Source organism: Cyanistes caeruleus, chromosome 6 (genome assembly GCF_971803275.1).
Source record: "Cyanistes caeruleus chromosome 6, bCyaCae1.hap1.1, whole genome shotgun sequence".
Lineage (NCBI taxonomy): Eukaryota > Metazoa > Chordata > Aves > Passeriformes > Paridae > Cyanistes > Cyanistes caeruleus.
Genome location: NC_141706.1, coordinates 20,277,106 through 20,296,582, shown reverse-complemented (window position 1 = coordinate 20,296,582; position 19,477 = coordinate 20,277,106). Strand labels below are relative to the sequence as shown.

The window sequence follows — 19,477 nt, the reverse complement described above, 5'->3', positions numbered from 1 at the left end:
GAATGGCAACAAAATTGAACTTCTTCAAATTAATTTCATAAATCTCTAGTAGCTTGAGCTGGAACTTGCTCTTACAGCCCCTTCAGGATCCCTTAGCACTGATGATTTTTCCTCTATGCTTGTTAAAAATCCACAACCTTGTTATTTTATTTCCTTTCAAGAGGAAGAGAATAGAGTAGCTGGAGATGTGGGAAAATTACTGAACTATCCTATTAATGTTCCTTGAACATTACAGTCATGGGCCATGCCTTAGGGATCACATTCTGGATAGCCGTGCTAATCCACAGTGACAATTTGGGTGAATATTTAGGAAGCAGAGAAATTGCCAGCACAGAACACTGCATCTATTGCTGGTATATGTAAGTAAGTGCTAAGTAGAATAGTTGTGTTCCAAACCACTGGCTACAGCTCCTAATTCTATGAAGGTATGTGATTAGTCTATTATGGGAGTAAAGAAAACATAAACCTCACTGATGCCATCAGTCTGTAGTTCTCATTTTTTTAACTATCAGATTGACATGCTGAACAATTTTAGGAATAAGGTCTAAAGATGGAATGAAATTACATTATTTCAGGTTGATTTCTTAAATTTCCATTTGCATGTTTGCTTTTTCCAAGACTAACCTTGAGAGAACTCCTGGTAAAGAAAAATTATGCAATCATTGCTGTCTGGTAACTCTGAGTCTAGTTATACTAATGACAACTGTTTCTATGTGCTCAAAACTTTGAAGGGTTGATTCTGGCCTATCAAATTCACATCTTTCCACCCCTGCTAGGGGAATCTGAATTAGGCTTATACAGCATTTTTTGTTCTTTAGGTTCTGTTCTATGAAGAGAAGTCAATATTATCCTCTCTGTTTTACAGATGGATAAAACTACCATGCAGTGAGGTAACTTGCCTACTGATATGTAAGTTATTTATAACAAAATCTTCTGACTCTCAGCTTGGTACCTTATCTCCCTAACTGTCCTATCTGTGAATACCTAGCTAACTGCACCAGCTCAAAACATTCTCCTGCAGAGATTTGGCTGAGAGTAAAGAAAGTATTCAGCATATTTCCCAGGTGAATAATTCGTTTCACAACTACCTCATTTGTGTGGTTTCTACTTCTATCATCCCTCTTTGTAGAAAAGTATATTAAAATGCCTTGTGTGTTTCCAAGCAAATGATGGATTTTAAAATGGAGGGAAATGATTCTGAAAATTATCCCAACTAAGGAGAACTGCTGGATTTTGCATTAGTGTACTCTGCTTGTTGTGGAGAAGCACAGTAGAGCTGCCCATGTACCTGCTGCTCCATTACTGATCTCTTTTGCCACAGCAAATGGTTGCAAATTGTTACAGTGGCTTTACCAGTGCTGCTGGTTTTGATCATAAGCAAGAGTCTGACACAGACTCTCCAACTATTTGAATTGCACCTTATATTCAGAGTATCAGTGGACATAATTGTACGATACAGTTATTGACCTCGATCTATGCTTGGAAATGTGGCACTTGTGCTGGAAGGGTTCCTGCATGGGGAAAATCACCCTAGTCCTCTTCCCTGGAGCAAACACTGCCATTCTCCCCCAGCTGCCAAGGAACAAGTTCCTGGCCCACCCTTCTTACTGTAGGTATTTTCAGAAGTCATGGGTGGGTCAGGGATGGTGGCAATTCTCACTGCTTCATCTCAGGATTATAGCTGTGTCCTGCAACCCCCACCTCTTTCTCTTCCATGTGTCTATAGACCTGTGCAGTGGTCACTTACTCCAAAGACTGGATGAAAGGTACTCTCAGAGGGGATAATTTTCAGTGTTTACAGGGTCACTTTGACTGAAACAGGGCTGAGAAAAGCCCAACAATCCATAGCATGGAATCTAAGCATAGTCACCCATGAGTCAACATCTGAGTACATGGACAGTGACAGATTTGTCCACATTTTGCTGAAGAAGATGGAGTTTTCTCAGCTCTAAATCGGAAACACAACAATTAAGAGACACAGTTTTGTTTTTTGGTTATATGAGGTCACTGACAATCTCCTCCAGAGGGGCAGAGACTGTTCAGAACTCCTACCCTTGTTTTAAGATTGAAAGAGATAAGAGATGTTGTAGGCAGACACCTACAACACTGGTGACTTCAGAGCTTTGCAGCCTGTTACAAGGGAAGGATGTGACAGACAGAAAGCAGGCAGGAGCAGCTGAGAACAGGGCCAGGAAAGTAAGTTGTTTGAAAGATGAAGATCTTGATGCTGGAGAAATCTTCTCTGAGTAAAGTTACATTTCACATCCCCACCCCATGTACACCTAAAAATTAACTTACCACTTCTCTAGATCTCAACTGTGCTCTTACAGTCCTGATCCAAACCTGGGACTGCCATTATTACTGTCTGTGGATAGTCCCACTCCTGATCAATTGAGTGTCCTTTGTGTTTTTTTTCAGAACATGAGGGAAATTTTAATTTTAAATGTGTCACTAACTAATGTTTACACTAGCTGCCTAAAGTGTTTCATGAAGAAGGATCTCCATGAGGTTCTCTAACAGCAGAGACCTTTAATCCAGCTGGTTCCCCGAAGAAAATATTGGCATGTGTTTAATGAGTTAATTTCTCTTCTGTATTTCAGTCCTGTCACACTCTCCTGATGATGTAAAAGGGTTGATACTGTGGCAAACATCAGCTGTGTCATACTCTGCTGGCAATGGGAAATTCTTCTGGGGATGATGGGTTTCCCTGGCTCTTGGGCTCGTGACAGAAAGCTACAGGAACAGGGGTGGCACAGCTGAGGTGAGGGTGGAGAACTGCTGTGCTCTGGCTTTTCTTAGCTACAAGCCTATTATCTGGAAGTGTGAAATGGAGCAGCCGTGAGGCTGCTGGAGGACAGGTTTTCCCAGCTGTCTTTATCTAAAAAAAAAACACCTAAAAAAGCAAAGATTTCGCATTCCTTTTTTCATTCTAGTTTTGCAGCATCACTTTTGCCTGATACTTCTTGTGCTATGCAAATGATTACAGTGAAGTTAAGAGTAGGAATTCAAGTATTCAAAGATATTTGCTTTGATTTGTGGAGGAGTTAAGAGCTACTTGCTATCTGAAAATATCCATTGGCTTTACATCCCTAGATTTCTCTTTCCTAGTCAGCCAAATAGGGAAGATACGTCACTGTGATACCTCACAGATACCTCACCTGTTGTTTGTGAACAGCGAAGGACTTGTGAGTGGCATGATGGTTGTGTGCTCATAGCTGTCTTGGGCACAGGGATCATGAAATGATAGAGTTTTTGATTCCCAGAGAGTAAGGAGGGGATCAGCAGAACTGTTACTTTGGAATTCCAGAGAGCCTGGAACTGAACAACAACACTGGCCTTTTTAGGAGTCTTGTTGACAGAGTTCCTTGTGAGGCAGTCCTGAAGGGCAAGAAAGTCAGGAAGGCTGGACATTCTTCAGTAAGGAAACCCTAAAAGCACAGGATCAAGCTGTTCCTGTGTGCCAAAGCATGAGCTGGTGAAAGACCAGCCTCACTGAACAGAGAGTTTTGGCTGGAGCTCAGGAAAAAAAAGGGTGAGTTTCCCCTTTGAAAGAAGGGGTAGACAGCTCAGGAGGACTACAGGGATGCTATGAGGTCATGCAGGGAGAAAATTGGAAGGGCCAAAGGCCAACTAGAACTCAATCTGGCTACGGCCATAAAAGACAATCAAAATGTTTCAATAAATACATAAACAATAAAAGGAAGGCTGAGGAGAATCTCCAGCCTTTACTGGGTGTGGGGGGGATTATGGTGAAAGTGAATGAAGAAAAGGCTGAGCTGTGTATTGCCTTCTCTGTCACAGTCTTTAATAGTAAGGCCAGTTTTATTCTGGGTACTAAGTCCCTGACCTGAAAGACAGGAATGGGGAGCAGAATGAAGCCCCCATAATCCAAGGGAAAATGGTCATCGAGCACTAAGACACAAGTTTTCAGACCAGAGGGGTCAACCTGAGGGTACTTAGGGAGCTGATGAAGATGCTCACCGAGCCACTTTCCATCATTTATCAGCAGTACTGGTGCACTGGAGAGGTTGGCAAATACACTGAGCTCCAAGAGTGGCCAGAAGGAGGATCTGGGGAACTACAGGCCTGTCAGCCTGACCTTGGTGCCCAGGAAGGTCATGGAGCAGATTGTCCTGAGTGCCATCATGGTGCACATGCAGGACAACCAGGGCATCAGGCCCAGCCAGCATGGGTTTAGGAAATACAGATCCTGCTTGACCAGCCTGGTCTCCTTCTATAACAAGGTGACCCACTTAGTGAATGAGGGAAAGGTTTCCCACAGCATTCTCCTGGAGAAATGATGTGCTCATAGCTTGGAAAAGTACACTGTTCACTGGGTAAAAAACTGTCTGGATGGCTGGGCCCAGAGACTGGGGGTGAGTGGATTCCATCCAGCTGGCAGCCGGTACCAGTGGTGCTCCCCAGGGCTCAGTGCTGGGGCCAGCCCTAATTAATCTCTTTATCAGTGATCTGGATGAGGGGACCGAGGGCACCCTCAGGCACTTTGCAGACACACCAGGCTGGGTGGGAGTGTCGATCTGCTGGAGGGCAGGAAGGCTCTGCAGAGGGCTCTGCACAGGCCGGATCGATGGGCTGAGGCCGACGGTGTGAGGGTCAGCCAGGCCGGGTGCCGGGGCCTGTCCTTGGGTCACAACAACCCCAGGCAGTGCCACAGGCCGGGACAGAGGGGCTGGGAACCTGCTCGGCACAAAACGACCTGGGGGTGCTGGTGACAGCAGCTGGACATGAGCCAGCTGTGCCCAGGTGGCCAAGAAGGCCAAGGGCATCCTGGCCGGGATCAGCACTGGTGTGGCCAGAGGAGCAGGGCAGGGATTGTCCCCCTGAACTGGTGAGGCCACATCGCGAGTGCTGTGTCCAGTTCTGGGCCCCTCACTGCAAGGAGGACACTGAGGGGCTGGAGTGAGTCCAGAGAAGGGAAATGGGAGCTGGTGGAGAGTCTGGAGCACAAGTCCTGTGAGGAACAGCTGAGGGAGGAGCTGGGGGTGTTTGGCTTGGAGAAAAGAAGGCTCAGGGGAGACCTCATTGCTCTCTACAACTGCCTGAAAGGAAGCTGTAGCCAGGTGGGGGTGGGTTTCTTTTTCCCAAGTAATAAGGGATAGGACAAGAAGAAACGGCCTCAAGTTGTACCAGGAGAGGTTTAGATTGGATACTTGGAAACATTCATTCACCAAAAGCATCGTCCAGCATTGGAACAGGCTGTCTAGAGAAGTGGTCAAGGCGCCATCACCAGGGGCATTTAAAAGTTGTGTAGATGTGGTACTTTGGGACATGGTTTAGTGGTGGACTTGCAGTGCTGGGTTAGAGGTTGGACTTGATGATCTTAAAGATCTTTTCCAATCTAAACGATTATCTTATTCAATGATTTCACTCTAAGATTTTGCATGGAAAGGAAATACTTACAGTTAAATTCCCAACTCTTTTGAGTCTCTTGAAGTCAAATTCCACTCCTGTTAGCAAGCTGCTTCTGTTTTAGTTGCCTGGATAGTGTTTATTCTGCATTAATATTGTGCACTCATCAGTTGCATCAGTATAAATTACTGTATTCTTTTATGCTGGACTTCATGGAAACTCTGCTGTGCTTCTTCACTTATTAAGAGAAGGTCAGAGCATAACAGGAAATCATGTAGTAAATCAACTTCACATTGAGACAAATATGCTTTTCTTGAGTTGCTATATGGCTATAGTGATTTCTGAGTTCCTGACAATTATGAATAAGAAATAAACTTTATGCTTTCCTTCTAGAAAATGATCAGAATGTCTATCATATCTATACTTTGTACCATTCTCTAAAACTAATCTATGGGAGTAATTGGGAAAATTGTAAAACAAAATGCTTTGCTCAGGACATTGTTCAGCAAAGTAACAATTATGCTTTTGTGCCAGACCATTTTTGGCTACAGAAATCAATTTTATAGGCTACAGAGCCTCACACAGGATTAAGAAATGTGAATCCCATGGGTAAGGACTCATTTTTGTTGTTTAATCAGGTCCTTAGAGTGAAAGGGATATAATTATATTAAATTAGAAAAAGAATTATGTAGAAGATCTATTAAACCACAGATAAAGGATGACAAAATGATGAAATGATGACTTGGAGAATGTGAAAGGAAGTTTAGCATAGAGAAGAACAGCACAGAAAATGTGGGTTTAAGCCTCTGAAAATGAGCAATGATATGTTGACATAGGCACCACTGGTTTTCAAATGAGAGTGACAAGAATCCTAGATTGGTAGGTTTGGGAGTGTTTTCTTCTGTAGAGTAATGAAAATTAACTTTTCCCATGCAGACTATCTGGAAAAAAAGAAAGTAATTTGACTAAATAGCTCTATTTTCATACCAAGTACTTACTCTTTGCATTAATACCTTGCATCAGGTTTTGTGTCACAACCTCAGTGAAGTTACCTATAGTCTGTGACATTCCTGGTTCTTTTGCAATAAAGAACTGTACTGTAATCTCCTCGGCTGCCCAACATGGAGCTCAGGTTGATGGGAATTGGAGAAAAACTTCACAGAATAAAATGTGACAGTCTGTAACATACACAAGTCGCAAGCAACGCACAGCAATAACAAGAAAATGTTAACAAACAGAGCGAAAGAGAGAGAAAGAGAAAAAAGAGAAATGTGAACATGTAAAAGAATTAAGATTCCTATATAACAACTTCATTTTAGTTACCCCAATATTCTAAGGCCATTAAAATCAATATCTTTATCTAGGTATCTTTATTAGTTTCCTGATTTTTATATTACTGCATATTTTGAAAATTGTTAAGAAGCTCTTCTGAGTAGATCATACTGAAGGACTTTACACTGGCACGAGAGCAGAATTTAGTACGCTACATGAATTATGCAGAATCCTTCCACCCCAACCTACCTCTTCAACATTTACTCACCACCGTGTCGACCTGGGTCCCTCCAGGAAGCCGTGTCCCCCAGGAAAGGCACTCCAGTGACGGTGGTGACCGTCTCTCCCAGTACTAACTCGGCCAACATAGTAACATCACTCCCAGAGAATATCACCCTTGACAGGTACTACTTCTTGAAGTGAGGTGACAGTATGTTGGCTGCCTACCTACTGATAACTGCTAGAGAAGTACAGGAGCTCTAGGAAAGTCGATCCAGTGCATCTTGCTATTTACAGGCATTATTGGATATGTACTTAATGCAGTGCTGAGAACAGCTGCTTCTGGAAATCCTGCATTGCAAAGAGCTCTGGAAGATCCTTCCTAGTTTCATCCTGATCCTTCTGGAAGTTTTCTTATATCTACCCTGAACATCTGAGAGTCTCTCTAACACCAGGGGGGTCATTGACAGGTCAGGTAGAGGTTGCAGGAAAATGCAGTCAGGTGAGTTATGTTACCATCTTATATTACTGCTCTGACTGAGGAATACAGTATGATGATCTATACAGTATGGAAGGTGTCTGAGACACGGAATGTGGATGAATGAATACAAAGAACAATGATAGCAGGAATGGTCAAGTGCTTGTTATTTTGGCTTTGTGCTTATAAACAGACAAGCAAGTAAACAAAAGGCTCAGAGAAAACATCCAGCAAGTATAGTCCAAGAGGGATATAAGCAAGTGGACCGGGCACAGAACTGGGAGCTCATACCCTACACCTTTTTTTCCCTGGCCTTTTGTAGTAACAGGTAAGTGATCTAGCGTGTTCAGTTGTAATGCAGCAGAAATGCACTTGTTGCACAGAAGTGCCTTTTCTTCTACCTGTCCTGCAAATACCAACCATACTCAGTCCAGCAGAAGGAAGAGATGCCAAGAGTAGCTCTTTCACAATTCAGGAATGCATTCTGCACTGGATAGCATGGGAGCCATATGCTTGAGAAAGAGGATTTTCTATATTTATATCTGCTTTGTACTGAAGAGTTGGCACAGGTTTGCCTTATTTGGCTGAAATGCTTATATCTGTGTTTTCCCATGACTAAAAGCACCTTGTGTTCATTAGGTTATTAAGGCATGAAAACTCTGAAAATTTATTATTTAGTCCTGCAATTGTTTTTAGCTTAATGCAGTCCTGTCCCTAAACACACTCACCCCTGGCTCTGTCCCACAGGGTTTGTGTAGGGAGATTTTATAATTTTCAAATTTTTTTTTCATGTCTCACCTAATGCCAGAGAAAAGCAGGAAACATGAAGCACTGTGTTTGAATACATAGCTCCTCCTCTTTGCTTTCAAATTATTTGGCATAGAGGATATTGTTTTTTACTCACATTCTAAAGTCAACAGTAGTACAAGTGACACCCACTGGTTTTATCCCTACAGGAAGTGACAGATGAATAATTGTACAACAAGCTAATACATTATATTATAGATACTGCTTTACATGTGACCCCAGCTGTGAGATTGCAGGAATGCCACAGGTGGCAGGGGGCAAGGAATAGATCCAGAGTGCTTCCACAGAACTGTAGGCATTTAAATGAGACTATTGAGTTATAGCTGCAATCACCTGTGAACTCTTATGGAGAAAGGCACCCCCAGAGGACAACTCAGGTCATAAATGAGTGGATTACTCTTGGAGGCTGCCTGATTCTTATTCCAGTATAAGGGGGACCTCAGAAAAATGCAACTTAAGTTAGATGAGAATAACTGAGTGTTATTCCTTTTGTTTTGAGCTGTTAGCAATTTCTCCAGTAGATCCTGAAGACTCCATTGTCAGTGATATCAAGATGTGATCATTACCTCATTTGCTATTTTGGAGTGAGGAGTTTTGGATTTTAAAGACTAGAAAGGTTAAGTATAGTGAGGAAAGAAAAAACACCTCTCTATTACCTTTTCCATTGCCTTTTTACTATTTGTTATGTCCAACATATTTAAACACCTGAGCTTTTTGAGCTGAAACAGACCTTAACTCTTAGGAGTTTCTTTGTTGTCTACTGTCCATCTTACAGAGAGGGGCAAAGGTTTTATGACACTAAAATTACATGAGACTTTTTTATAATGTTCAGAGACACTTGATCAGAGAATTTGCTTCCCCGTTTGGAAGTTTGAAGGACCACCACAGCGACTACATACCTATGGCTTTAACAACGCTTTGCTCTCCATAAAAGCCACTGAGGTTCACCAGCTACAGTGAAATGTTAGGCAGCAGAATGGGCCTCTGACAAGAGCTGCCAAGAGTTCCCAGCTCCCACTGAGCACGGGCACTAGAATTATAGTGCTCAGCACACTTCTGACGTTAGAGGCAGTGCATTGCACAAGGAATACAGGTTATTTAGGTTATGATGAAAGAAGAGATGAAAATGAAGCCCTGAGAAAAGAGCAGCTCCTTCAGAAAGCATGAGTGATAAAGCTGGAATGGGTAATTCCACGTGATTTCTTTAAAAGGAGATCAACTTTCTCTTGGGAAATTGCACTGAAATAATGGGTTCCTAACATCACAGCTTGTTCTAGTTCATCTGACCATGGAGTACACTGGAGTCACTGCAGCTTTGTAGCTCCCTTCTCTCAGTGATAGACTTGGATTACTTTATTCACACATCAGGATAGTCTAGGAGTGTGTTATTGAAAATTGGCTTTGGGGCAGAGAAGTAAAAGAACTATACACTGTTTTTCTGAAGCTGAAGTCTGTGTTAGTAATGACAGATATTTCCCGTCTCGTCTTAGGTGCCTCAGTTCTAGTCATTTTTTTCTGTATTTTACAGCCGTGCAATGAATAGAGAATTTTGTCACCAGTACACTGTGAAAGAGCCTGCACAGTACATTTGTATGAAGATAGGCTATCCTTGGAGTATAGCTTAAATGAAACTGCATGCAGAGGGGATCAGAGAGATGAGAAATTCTTAATCTGTCTATGTTAAAGTCAATATAAACCTTTTGTGTGCTAGTGTTGTAAATACATATATGAAAAGAATAAAAGGGGGGGGAAGATCTCTGAACAAACCGCAAATAACCCATCTCCTTGGCTTATGAATTACAGATGCATTCTTTAGACCATAGCTGTGTGGCACCAGACAGTACTGTAGGCATCAAATGAAGTTATGAATTCCACATGTTCTAAATTTCTTTTACAGTGTTGGGAAGTTACATTCACTGCTTCATCCAGTGACAAAGGTGAGATGTACCCATGCAGTCAGTCTGTCCAGTAGGTAAGCACACAGCTCATGTAAGGGAGGGGCTGAGGAACTGGGCAACACTTTAAAAACAAAACAGAGCTTTTAACATCTGTTTTGCATGTTTTGAGGTCTTCTTACAAACATGCACCATAAGTGCACTTGTGTACTAATTAAATTATTATTCCTGTAGGACAGTGTGAGGTTTGGGACAAAAATAATATTTAAGTGGTTGAAACTGTCTTTTTCTGGGTTTGGTTGTTTTTTTCTTCTGTTATGATACTGACTGTTTAGAACACTCAAGTCTTGAGATAAAAGACACTCCAGCACAGCAGAGTCTGGTTGACTGATGCTTATTTAGTTATATTCAACTAGTGGCTGCTGCAGACCTTTCAAGCAATCTTTCACTATTAAATTAAGCTGTGTGTCAACTGGAAATATTGGAGATTACTTCCATAAGCTTTTTGTTGTCCACTTATCCTGCTGGGTATTTGATTGCAGTATAGTGGTTATCCCACATAAAATGATTCCAAAATGAAGCCCTGATCTTGAACAGGGCCTGTAAATAACAGTGCAACATAACGTTAATCCTTTGACATGGAGATGCTAGAATTTGGTGGGTGTATGTTAAATGAAGTGACGCACGGTTCTCTATAGTTTGAGCTATCCCCAGGTCAAAGAGTTTTGGTGAAATTGGTCAGGTGGAATCTGCTGCTTTGTATCAGGCTCAGTTTCCCCAGGCAATATTTTGAGAATTTATGGGTAGCAGAAACTGCCTTGAAGACAATGTTTCGTATAGCAGAAATTTCTCCTTTCTTAATGCTGCTGGTGAAGGTCTGCTTGCAGCACTAGCTCTGCCATCCGGTACTCTGAAATGCCTTTCCTCCCTTCTTCTGCTTTCCCAGCCACCCCCTGGTGCGATCAGATGGTATGGAAAACAGAAAGGGTTGCTGCAGAAAGGGGAGGTATGGTAGAATGAAACTGACATTCTTTGTATTGGATTAAAATCAAGTGCTGTTAATTAAAGATGCCCTCCTACCAGGTGTAGATTAGCCCAGGACAGAGCTGCTGAGAGTGTTGTGGGCAATAAAAATATTTAATTCAAACCTGCCAGATTTAAATTCAAAGCATCTTTGCTTTGCCTGCAAATGACCAAAGCATCGTTGGCAGCAGCTGTGCAGCCTGTGGGCAAAGCTCTGCTGTTTGCATGCCTGTGCCAGGAAAGTGCTTCTCATCCTGGGAGGAGGCACCGGGCAGAGCTGTGCTGAGCTCTCTGCAGAGCCCCTTGGCCCTGAAGGCATGGACCAGGAACAGATGTGAAGTGCTGACTCGGTGCATGAGAGAGGGAGTCATGTGTAGAACTACTTCATGCTCGACCCTGTTTGGTGATGTGTTTAATCATTCCACGACAAACAATATATGGAATTAATAACTTCATGTGATGTCCTTTACACCTGAGGAACTATGCAGGCTTTTTGTTTTTTAATAACATATTGGATACAAATCACATGATCTTATGTGACCTAGACACTGTCATACTGAAGCATTACAGTTAAAAAATTACAAGAAATATGCTGGACAACCTGGGCACTATTTTAGAAAAGTTAGGCACCTGTTCTGTTCTGTGTTCTAGTGCAATATTAACTAGCTGTTTATAGCTAGATGATGTTAACCAATCTAAAGATTTTCACTGCTTGCAAGTCCCTGTTTTCATATAACTTGCAGGTAATAGTTTGAAAAACAAGTCAGTGCCTGTGAAGGCTTCATGTTACAGAAATTAAGTTTAACATCCAAGGCAATGCAGATCTTGTGTTAGCAGTTTGGTTCTGATCTCAGTATTTTTTGTTTTTCTCCTGCACACATATAGATCTTTCCCTATTTGGAAGCTAAAAGATGCAGGCAATATTTTTTGCTGCTAGTGGTGCATAATAATTATTAAAAACAGAACTCCAGCTACAGTGTTACAATTTTGTTAGCTGAAGTGTAAGTGTGCTTTGTTGCTTCTTAAAATATATATGCTTGTATATGTATATAAAAATAGTCTCTCAATTATTGCAGAAATAGATTAGTTGCTGCTACTATCAATACTTCATGGATATTGTGGTAACAGCTGAGTTTAGAGCACTGATGGTGGCAAAACAGTTCCACATTGAACCAAAATTACACGTATTCTCAGGATACCAGTGTGGAATTGTACTGAACTCATAGAGCTCCCGGTCCTCCAGTTCCCAGCGAGGACCAGGGTAGATAATAGAATGAACTTTATAAAGCCAGGGATTTCGGAGTTGATTTCACTCCGTAGCTGACTGCTAAAGTACCCCAGAGTCTGGCATCTCTTGCACCCTATCATGGGGCAGTTGGAACACTGCTCAGGGTAGGAGACACACAATATTGCTGTGCCCTCTTTCCCTCTTGATCCATGATGCCACAAAAGCATCTGCTTTATGAGGAAGTTTGCTGCTTGAACATGAGCTGTGATAAGCATTTGCAACCTGAGGGGAATGGATGATAAGACCATCGCTTATGTGCGCCAAGGATACAATTGGTACAGTCTATCAGTCATGTGAATTGTGATTGGCCTGTTGCAATGGAAATAGCCTTTAACAAAAACAAAATGAAAGCTATTTACCTTCTGAATGGATTTTACATACTTGCACAGAAGGGAAAAGAAATAAGAAAGGAAGATAAAAGAGAATAGGAAAGAAGAGAAAGATTCCCACCAGCTCTTCCCCTCCAAAATTAGCATTGGCATTGGTGAAGTCACACACAAAGGAAAGTCTCACTTTCTTTGTGCTTCTAACAATGACATCAACATGCATGGCTATGAGATGACGAGAAAATATCTCACTCACAATGAGTAACAAATCAGAATTTTCTTCAAAGCAAAAATATGATAACACAAGACCATCATAGGTATATGCTAGCTCTTCCAAAGCACCTCTTTTGAACTCTATGACAGTTGAGATCACTTGGCTGGCAATCTGTCCTTTCTAATACAACGCAGGGGGATATTCTGAAAAGACTGATGAATGTCTACTATGCAACTTGGCTGGAACATCTGCCAAGAATGAAGTTGGCATTGTTTTCAACGTAGTTATCTACTTTCAAATTACTCTATAGAATAAATAGTGATATTCCATGGGTAGAGGTAGATTATGGGTATATTAAAAAAATCAAATTGGAGCCCCGTAATTTTGTGTGCTATAGGAGTCTCATAGAACTGAGATATTCCCATAATTAACCACTAGCCATGGGATATTATAATATATTCCATGGTGACTAGTATTCTTTCCATTCCCCCACCCCCCCAAAGTAGAATTAGTATGGTTAATTTTGCTCTGGTTTCACCTATTGCTAACATGAATCAGTACAATTAAGAGTGAGGCAATCACTATTTAGGCCAAACCAGCCAGTAATGACCAGTCAGACCTTTTCCAGTTGGCCTTTGCTGCTAGAAGGTTGAAAGAGCTGTAACTCACCAACCCATACTTGCAAAAGGAGCATGTTTTAGAAAATGTGGTTCAAAACTCTTCATAGTTCTAAATGCTAAATTCTAGTGGATTACTATAGAATAGATTGAATTGCATGCCATGGAATAAACATCCTTACATCTAGTCTTGTCTCAGAGTGAGTCATTTTGCATTAGTGTCAAGAATTTGAGCTGTTGTTCTACTTTGCAGTTAATCATCAGAAAGAGACAGGATTGTCTCATGAATATGCATGATGGTATAGTTGTCCCTTCAACTTACTAGGCACCTAGTTTCTGTAATGAGATGTACAATATCTGCCATTTAAAACAGCTGAAAGGTCCCAAATGGGAACAAATGAGAAAGCATCTGGCTGTTTCGAATTGCAGCCCTGTTTTGTCAGAAAGCTCTGTAATTGCTGAGTACTTGGCTCCTACTCTGCTCTATGAAGCATTCAGCTCTCAGGAGCCTCTGAGATGCATTACACAGTCCAGCAACACAGCTGTAGAACTCTCAAAATTCTTCCACTAGATGTAACAGCTTTCAAAAATATCTTGAGACTTGTATGCCCTTAACCAGGACCAAAGTTTGGGCTCCTAGAGCGTGCTCTCATCCTTAGTTTTGCCGATCAGCCTCCACTGTACCATTTGTCCCTGCAACCTAGACTTCACACATATTATTCACTGTGTGATGGTGGGACTAGAATGGATAAATGTGCTACCCATTGCTCTAAGAAAGCAGTCTGGCTGAATCTTAAATCACTACGCGGGATGGAGGTTAACGGTCAGATGGACATTCCTCTAAGAGGTTTCCTACCTGCTCTGTTAATTTCTAAAATTTCTTCTTGGGCCAGTGGGCATGTGTCGCTCTGAGTACTGTGGTGTGGAGAGTTTACGACAGATTTACAATAATTGGGGGATCCCAGCTGGGGTGGCCTCGGGATATGCTTCTTTTTTTTCTTTGGTAGCTTCTGCTTAGCCATAGCTAAGGAGTAATACATTCCGAAATTGTTCACAATGACAGGGACAGGCATGGCAATGGTCAGCACACCAGCGAGAGCGCAGAGGGCCCCCACCAGCATGCCTGACCAAGTCTGAGGATACATGTCTCCGTAGCCCAGGGTCGTCATGGTGACAACAGCCCACCAAAAGCCGATGGGGATATTTTTAAAGTGTGTGTGTTCACTGGCACTAGGGTCATTTGGTTTAGCACCTATTCTCTCGGCATAATAGATCATCGTGGCAAAGATTAAGACGCCCAATGCCAAAAATATGATGAGCAGCAAGAATTCGTTTGTGCTGGCACGGAGGGTGTGTCCCAAGACCCGCAACCCGACGAAGTGGCGGGTCAGCTTGAAAATTCGCAGGATTCGCACGAAACGGACTACGCGGAGGAAGCCCAGGACATCCTTAGCAGCTTTGGAAGACAGGCCACTGAGTCCAACCTCTAGATAGAAAGGCAGTATGGCCACAAAGTCAATGATGTTCAAAGAGTTTTTGATAAATTCCACCTTGTTTGGGCAGAAAGTGACTCTCATCAAGAACTCAAATGTAAACCAGACCACACAGACACCTTCGATGTAGGTGAGAAAGGCTTCCGTCTCTGCTTCCCTGTAGTGCCGCACCTGGGTATCATTCCCGATGAATTCAGTTTCTGTCTTGTTCACAATGGGGTTAAATCTCTCGTGGGTCTCGAGGCAGAAGGTGGTAATGGAGACCAGAATGAAGAACAGGGATGCAAATGCCACATACTGTGGAAAGAAAGATATGAGAGAAACGTTAAACAGTAGGTTAAGTACGGGGGCTTTGATTCTGAAACATCAGAGAGAGGCAAGAGCTGTATTAAATGTAAATATAAGGCCAAGCCTTCTTCCTGTGGGCTTAAGATGCCAAGTCTCACTAGCCTAACATTCAGGCTGGGAGGGAAAGCAGTATATAAGTACATGCTAAAATCCATTCTTATACAGATAGCACCTTAGTGTGAGCATTAATTTAAGCAAGCACTTAAATCTCAGGGCTTTCTGTGGGATTTAAGGTTAAGGACATATTGAAATTGCACCTTTCTGAGCTTGGTCTTCTGTCACTTCCTTGCCTTAAAGAGAGAGCACACCTTCCAGGACAAATGCCAGGCAGTACTTTTCTCAGCATTCTGCCAGCAGTATCGTGGCTGCTCCCAGCTTAGTGAGAGCTATGATATTTCAGATCTCAGAAAGGTGCTAGTAAATACTAGTGGCAGTCTCAGGTGGGCTCTACAGCAAGGAGCAGAGTCCTTGGCATCATCAGACTTTTCTTGGCAAACTCCAGACACAGGTTGAGAACAGTCACATTATCAAGCTGAGCTCTTAAATGCCTCTGTTCTCAGTTCCTTTCTCTAGATCTTTTGGGAGTGGGGGGATAGGGAAGGTAAGGAAGAGGTTTCAGGTAAGCCTATTAGCTGATCCCAAAGGACACCGATCTATTGATTTTCACCAGAAAACTCACAATTTTCTTTATTTTTACTTCATTACAGTGTAAGACTTCTACCAGAATTAGATTATTTTTTTTTAAAGGATGTTGGATTGCAATTACAATCTGGCCTTGAATATTTCCAGGGATGAGGCATCCACCACCTCTATGGGAAATCTGTGCTTGTGTTCCACCACCTTCATTGTGGAATTAAATCTCTTCTAGTATGAATCTTCCCTTGTTTAGTTAAAAACCATTACCCAGGTTCCTGTCACAACAGGACTTACTAAAAAGTCAGTCGACAACTTTCTTATGAGATTCCTTTACGTATTGACAGGGAGACCTTGTTGACAGTAATATTGTCTCCCTGGAGAATTCTATTCTCCAAGCTGATCAACACCAGCTTTCTTAGCTTTTCTCAGTCTTTTCTCAGCCTAAAGGAGATCTCTTGGTTGTATTCCATGATAATTGAGGAGTACAGTCAGTGCACTGAGACCAAAATTTGCAAGTCTTGTAACCACAGTTGCCCTGCTCAATGTTCCTTTAATCAATTAATTTTCATATATCTAAGTGTCTTTGTGTGTTGGAGTAGTACGGTTATGGTAATACCTCTTGCCATTGCACTCCCTACATCTGTTATCTTCTTGTTTGTCTTGTGTGTCATCTGGACAAGAGATGTCATATGAGGTATTTCCCTGTCGTTATAAGCATGAGCAATCATGATAATACAAATATTATCAAATACTTGTTTAGTTTCCTCTTAGTCACAGTGTCCCTTTTTCAACAGTATAGTCAACACAGGGGTTAAAAAGAACTAGTTTCTTCTGTGTTGCCCCAGTGAATGCAGTGCAATAATCTGAACAAAACTGCTGCCAAAGGAACAGACTCATTAAAAATAACCTATGTTTCAAAATATCAAAACTCTCCTGCATTCAAGAAGTTTCTCATCTGCCTTCCTGGGTAGACCTGGTGCAGATTTACACCTGACCTTCTGTATTAGCAAACAAAGTCAAAAGCATGGATTTGCCACAGTTTGAGGTGAACTGTGTAATAGTATACAAAGGAAATGGAAGAGAAAAAAATAAAAAAATAATTTAAGCTGGATCATTTAGGCTCCAAAGGGCCCTTTGGAGGTTGTTTCATACAGCTTCAAAGCTGGACCAGGTTGCTCTTGCCTAGTCCACGTCTGAGTATCTCTAAGGCTGGGGATCCCACAGCCTCTCTGGGCAGCCTATCTGGGCATTACTCTTAGGCCAGTAAGAGCAAATAAGCTTGGAAGGATACAGAAGCAAACACTCTTCTGCTTTTCAAATTCAGCTTTGTTGCCAAAGATGTCAGAACCATTGTCACAGATTTAAAACATAATGCAATATTTTCTCCTGAACACTTCAGGTTCTCACAGCACTGTTATGTGAGGATCTACTGTACATGCTGACATGCTGAAATCAATGCATAATATATCTGGGAGAGAAACAGTATGAAGATTAGGGAAATTGAGAGACTGGATTTTGGGTATATTTTTTATCAGATTCTCCTGTTAAACAGGGAAATTTCTCCATGCACTGTTTCTTCATATGTAAAATAGGTGGTGTTGATCCTGTGCTTTGTGATCCTATATAAATGTGTGCAGGTTCTATATGCTTTTATCTGAATGTTAGCGGCCTTAGTCAACAGCGGCAACAGTCTTCCTGAAAAATCAGTTGAATACTTCTAAGACTTTTCTATAGAAAAGTGCTTCAGAAAAGCACTTTTCTATACAATATCAGTAACAACCAGAGATTGTCTGAATATGAGTCAAATGAGAAACCAAAAGCATCTTGCACCAAGCAGTTGGGAAGATGTTCCTAGTAGCCTGAGCATGCCTGCTGTATTCCATCCCGGGGCAAGTTGTTGCACAGTCACAGAGCACTTAGAATTCAGGCTGCAGAAGGAAATACTGACACTTCCTTAAGACAGTTAGCAGTCACAGGTGAGAAGGAGAGAGGGGAATAAATACCATTTTGCATTTTAAGGGTTTGTGAAGATAGCCCCTTTCTTTATCCTGACTCCAAATGCAATCCTCTTCTTGGAGTATACAAATAAATCTCCTGAGTGAGCTTTTCCTGCTTAGTACAACCTTCAGGCTGACCTTGCACAGCAAGTATCTTGACACTGATGCTTTGCTGTATTAAAGAGAATAAATAACCAATCCTGACCAGGCATTAAGTTTTCTGCAGTGGTACAGCTGGCAGTGCTATCGGTAGAGAACATCACACCCATGATCTCTCTCGTTGTTAGACCTCGTGTGCTCACACTTTGGCTTCAGAGGGTAATTGAGTGCTTTTAGTCCCCACTTCAGCAGAGCAGGAAGCAGCTCTTAAATGAGTGTGAAGTGCCTGCTTCCTCCTATCTGGATTTAACAGCATCCTTTCCCAGGGATGGGCATGTTTTTGTAGGCTTTGTAGCTTTGAAAGTATGAGTCTGCTTTCAAGATTTCATGAAACTATGTCTGAGTAATGGTATTGACAGGAAGAATCCCAGTTTTTTTCTCCAGCTTAACTTTTCTCCAATTTAAGCACAGAAGTGCCAGAAAGTCAGGCCTGGCAATTTGTTCATTGGCACTCATCTCTGATAGATTTATCATCTACAGCTTCTTGGAACACAGGAATTTAGCAGCTTACAGCAAGTATCACTGGCACAGTTTTATGTTTGTGATCCCCAGTTTATATTGCTCTCACTCTTTCTTCTGAGTATTTTTCTTTGTTAATTATATGAGATTTAGCAGACTGTAAGCATGATCTAACAGCACAAAAATCAGGAAGTAAGCTTTTCTAGGCAGACCAGCATTAGTTTTTGCCAAAGCTGTAAAAAGAAAAAAAAAAAAAAGAGTTCTCTCTGGCCCACTGTGCCTACATAATAACTTGTCAAATTCAGAGATGGGCAGTGCTGATAAAATCTGGTGAGGACTATGGGACACACACACATGTTCTATTGTCTTTGAAAATAAGTCTGTCTCTTTTTATTTCACTAATAATGGTCTGAAAAAGAATCAAACCAATGGATTGCTCTTGTATAATTTAGTGGTTCTTAATCTTCTTTCTCTTTACATTTTACAGCAGTTTCTCTTTTTCCTAGGATCTGAATGGGCTGAGGGAAAGAAGTGAGGATTTTAAGAAGTGATGTCACATGCTGTTGAGTTACATAATGGCATCTAAAATTTTCTCTAATTAAAGAATATACCTAGGTGAAGCATTTGAAGTGATCAAAACTCTATTTGCTTTGATATGTGAAAGATTTCTATTTCACTAGAAATGCTGCTCCTATCACGTTTTTTTTTTCCTGGCTCTAATACCAATAAAGAAAAATCTCAGATTGTCCAAAACCGCAAAAGCCATAAGTGCAGGCAGAGAGGAGATTTAAAAGGGGGAGATTTGGATCAAAATGTAAGTTACATTAAAATGTTTTCATTCTGGAGAGAGAAGAAGTTACACTCCTACATAATTTC

The 19,477-nt window shown here is 41.6% G+C and overlaps 1 protein-coding gene across 5 annotated transcripts in view; it reads right to left on the bottom strand.

Annotated features, from left to right (window-relative positions):
* KCNC1 (potassium voltage-gated channel subfamily C member 1) overlaps positions 1-19,477 on the bottom strand; it is a 124,645-nt gene that overhangs the window by 24,044 nt on the left and 81,124 nt on the right. For all 5 annotated transcript variants that reach the window (XM_023929063.2, XM_023929066.2, XM_023929064.2 and 2 more), the window contains exon 2: positions 14,366-15,299. In XM_023929063.2, the coding sequence (XP_023784831.1) occupies positions 14,366-15,299 (934 nt within the window). The remainder of the gene's footprint in view (positions 1-14,365; positions 15,300-19,477) is intronic.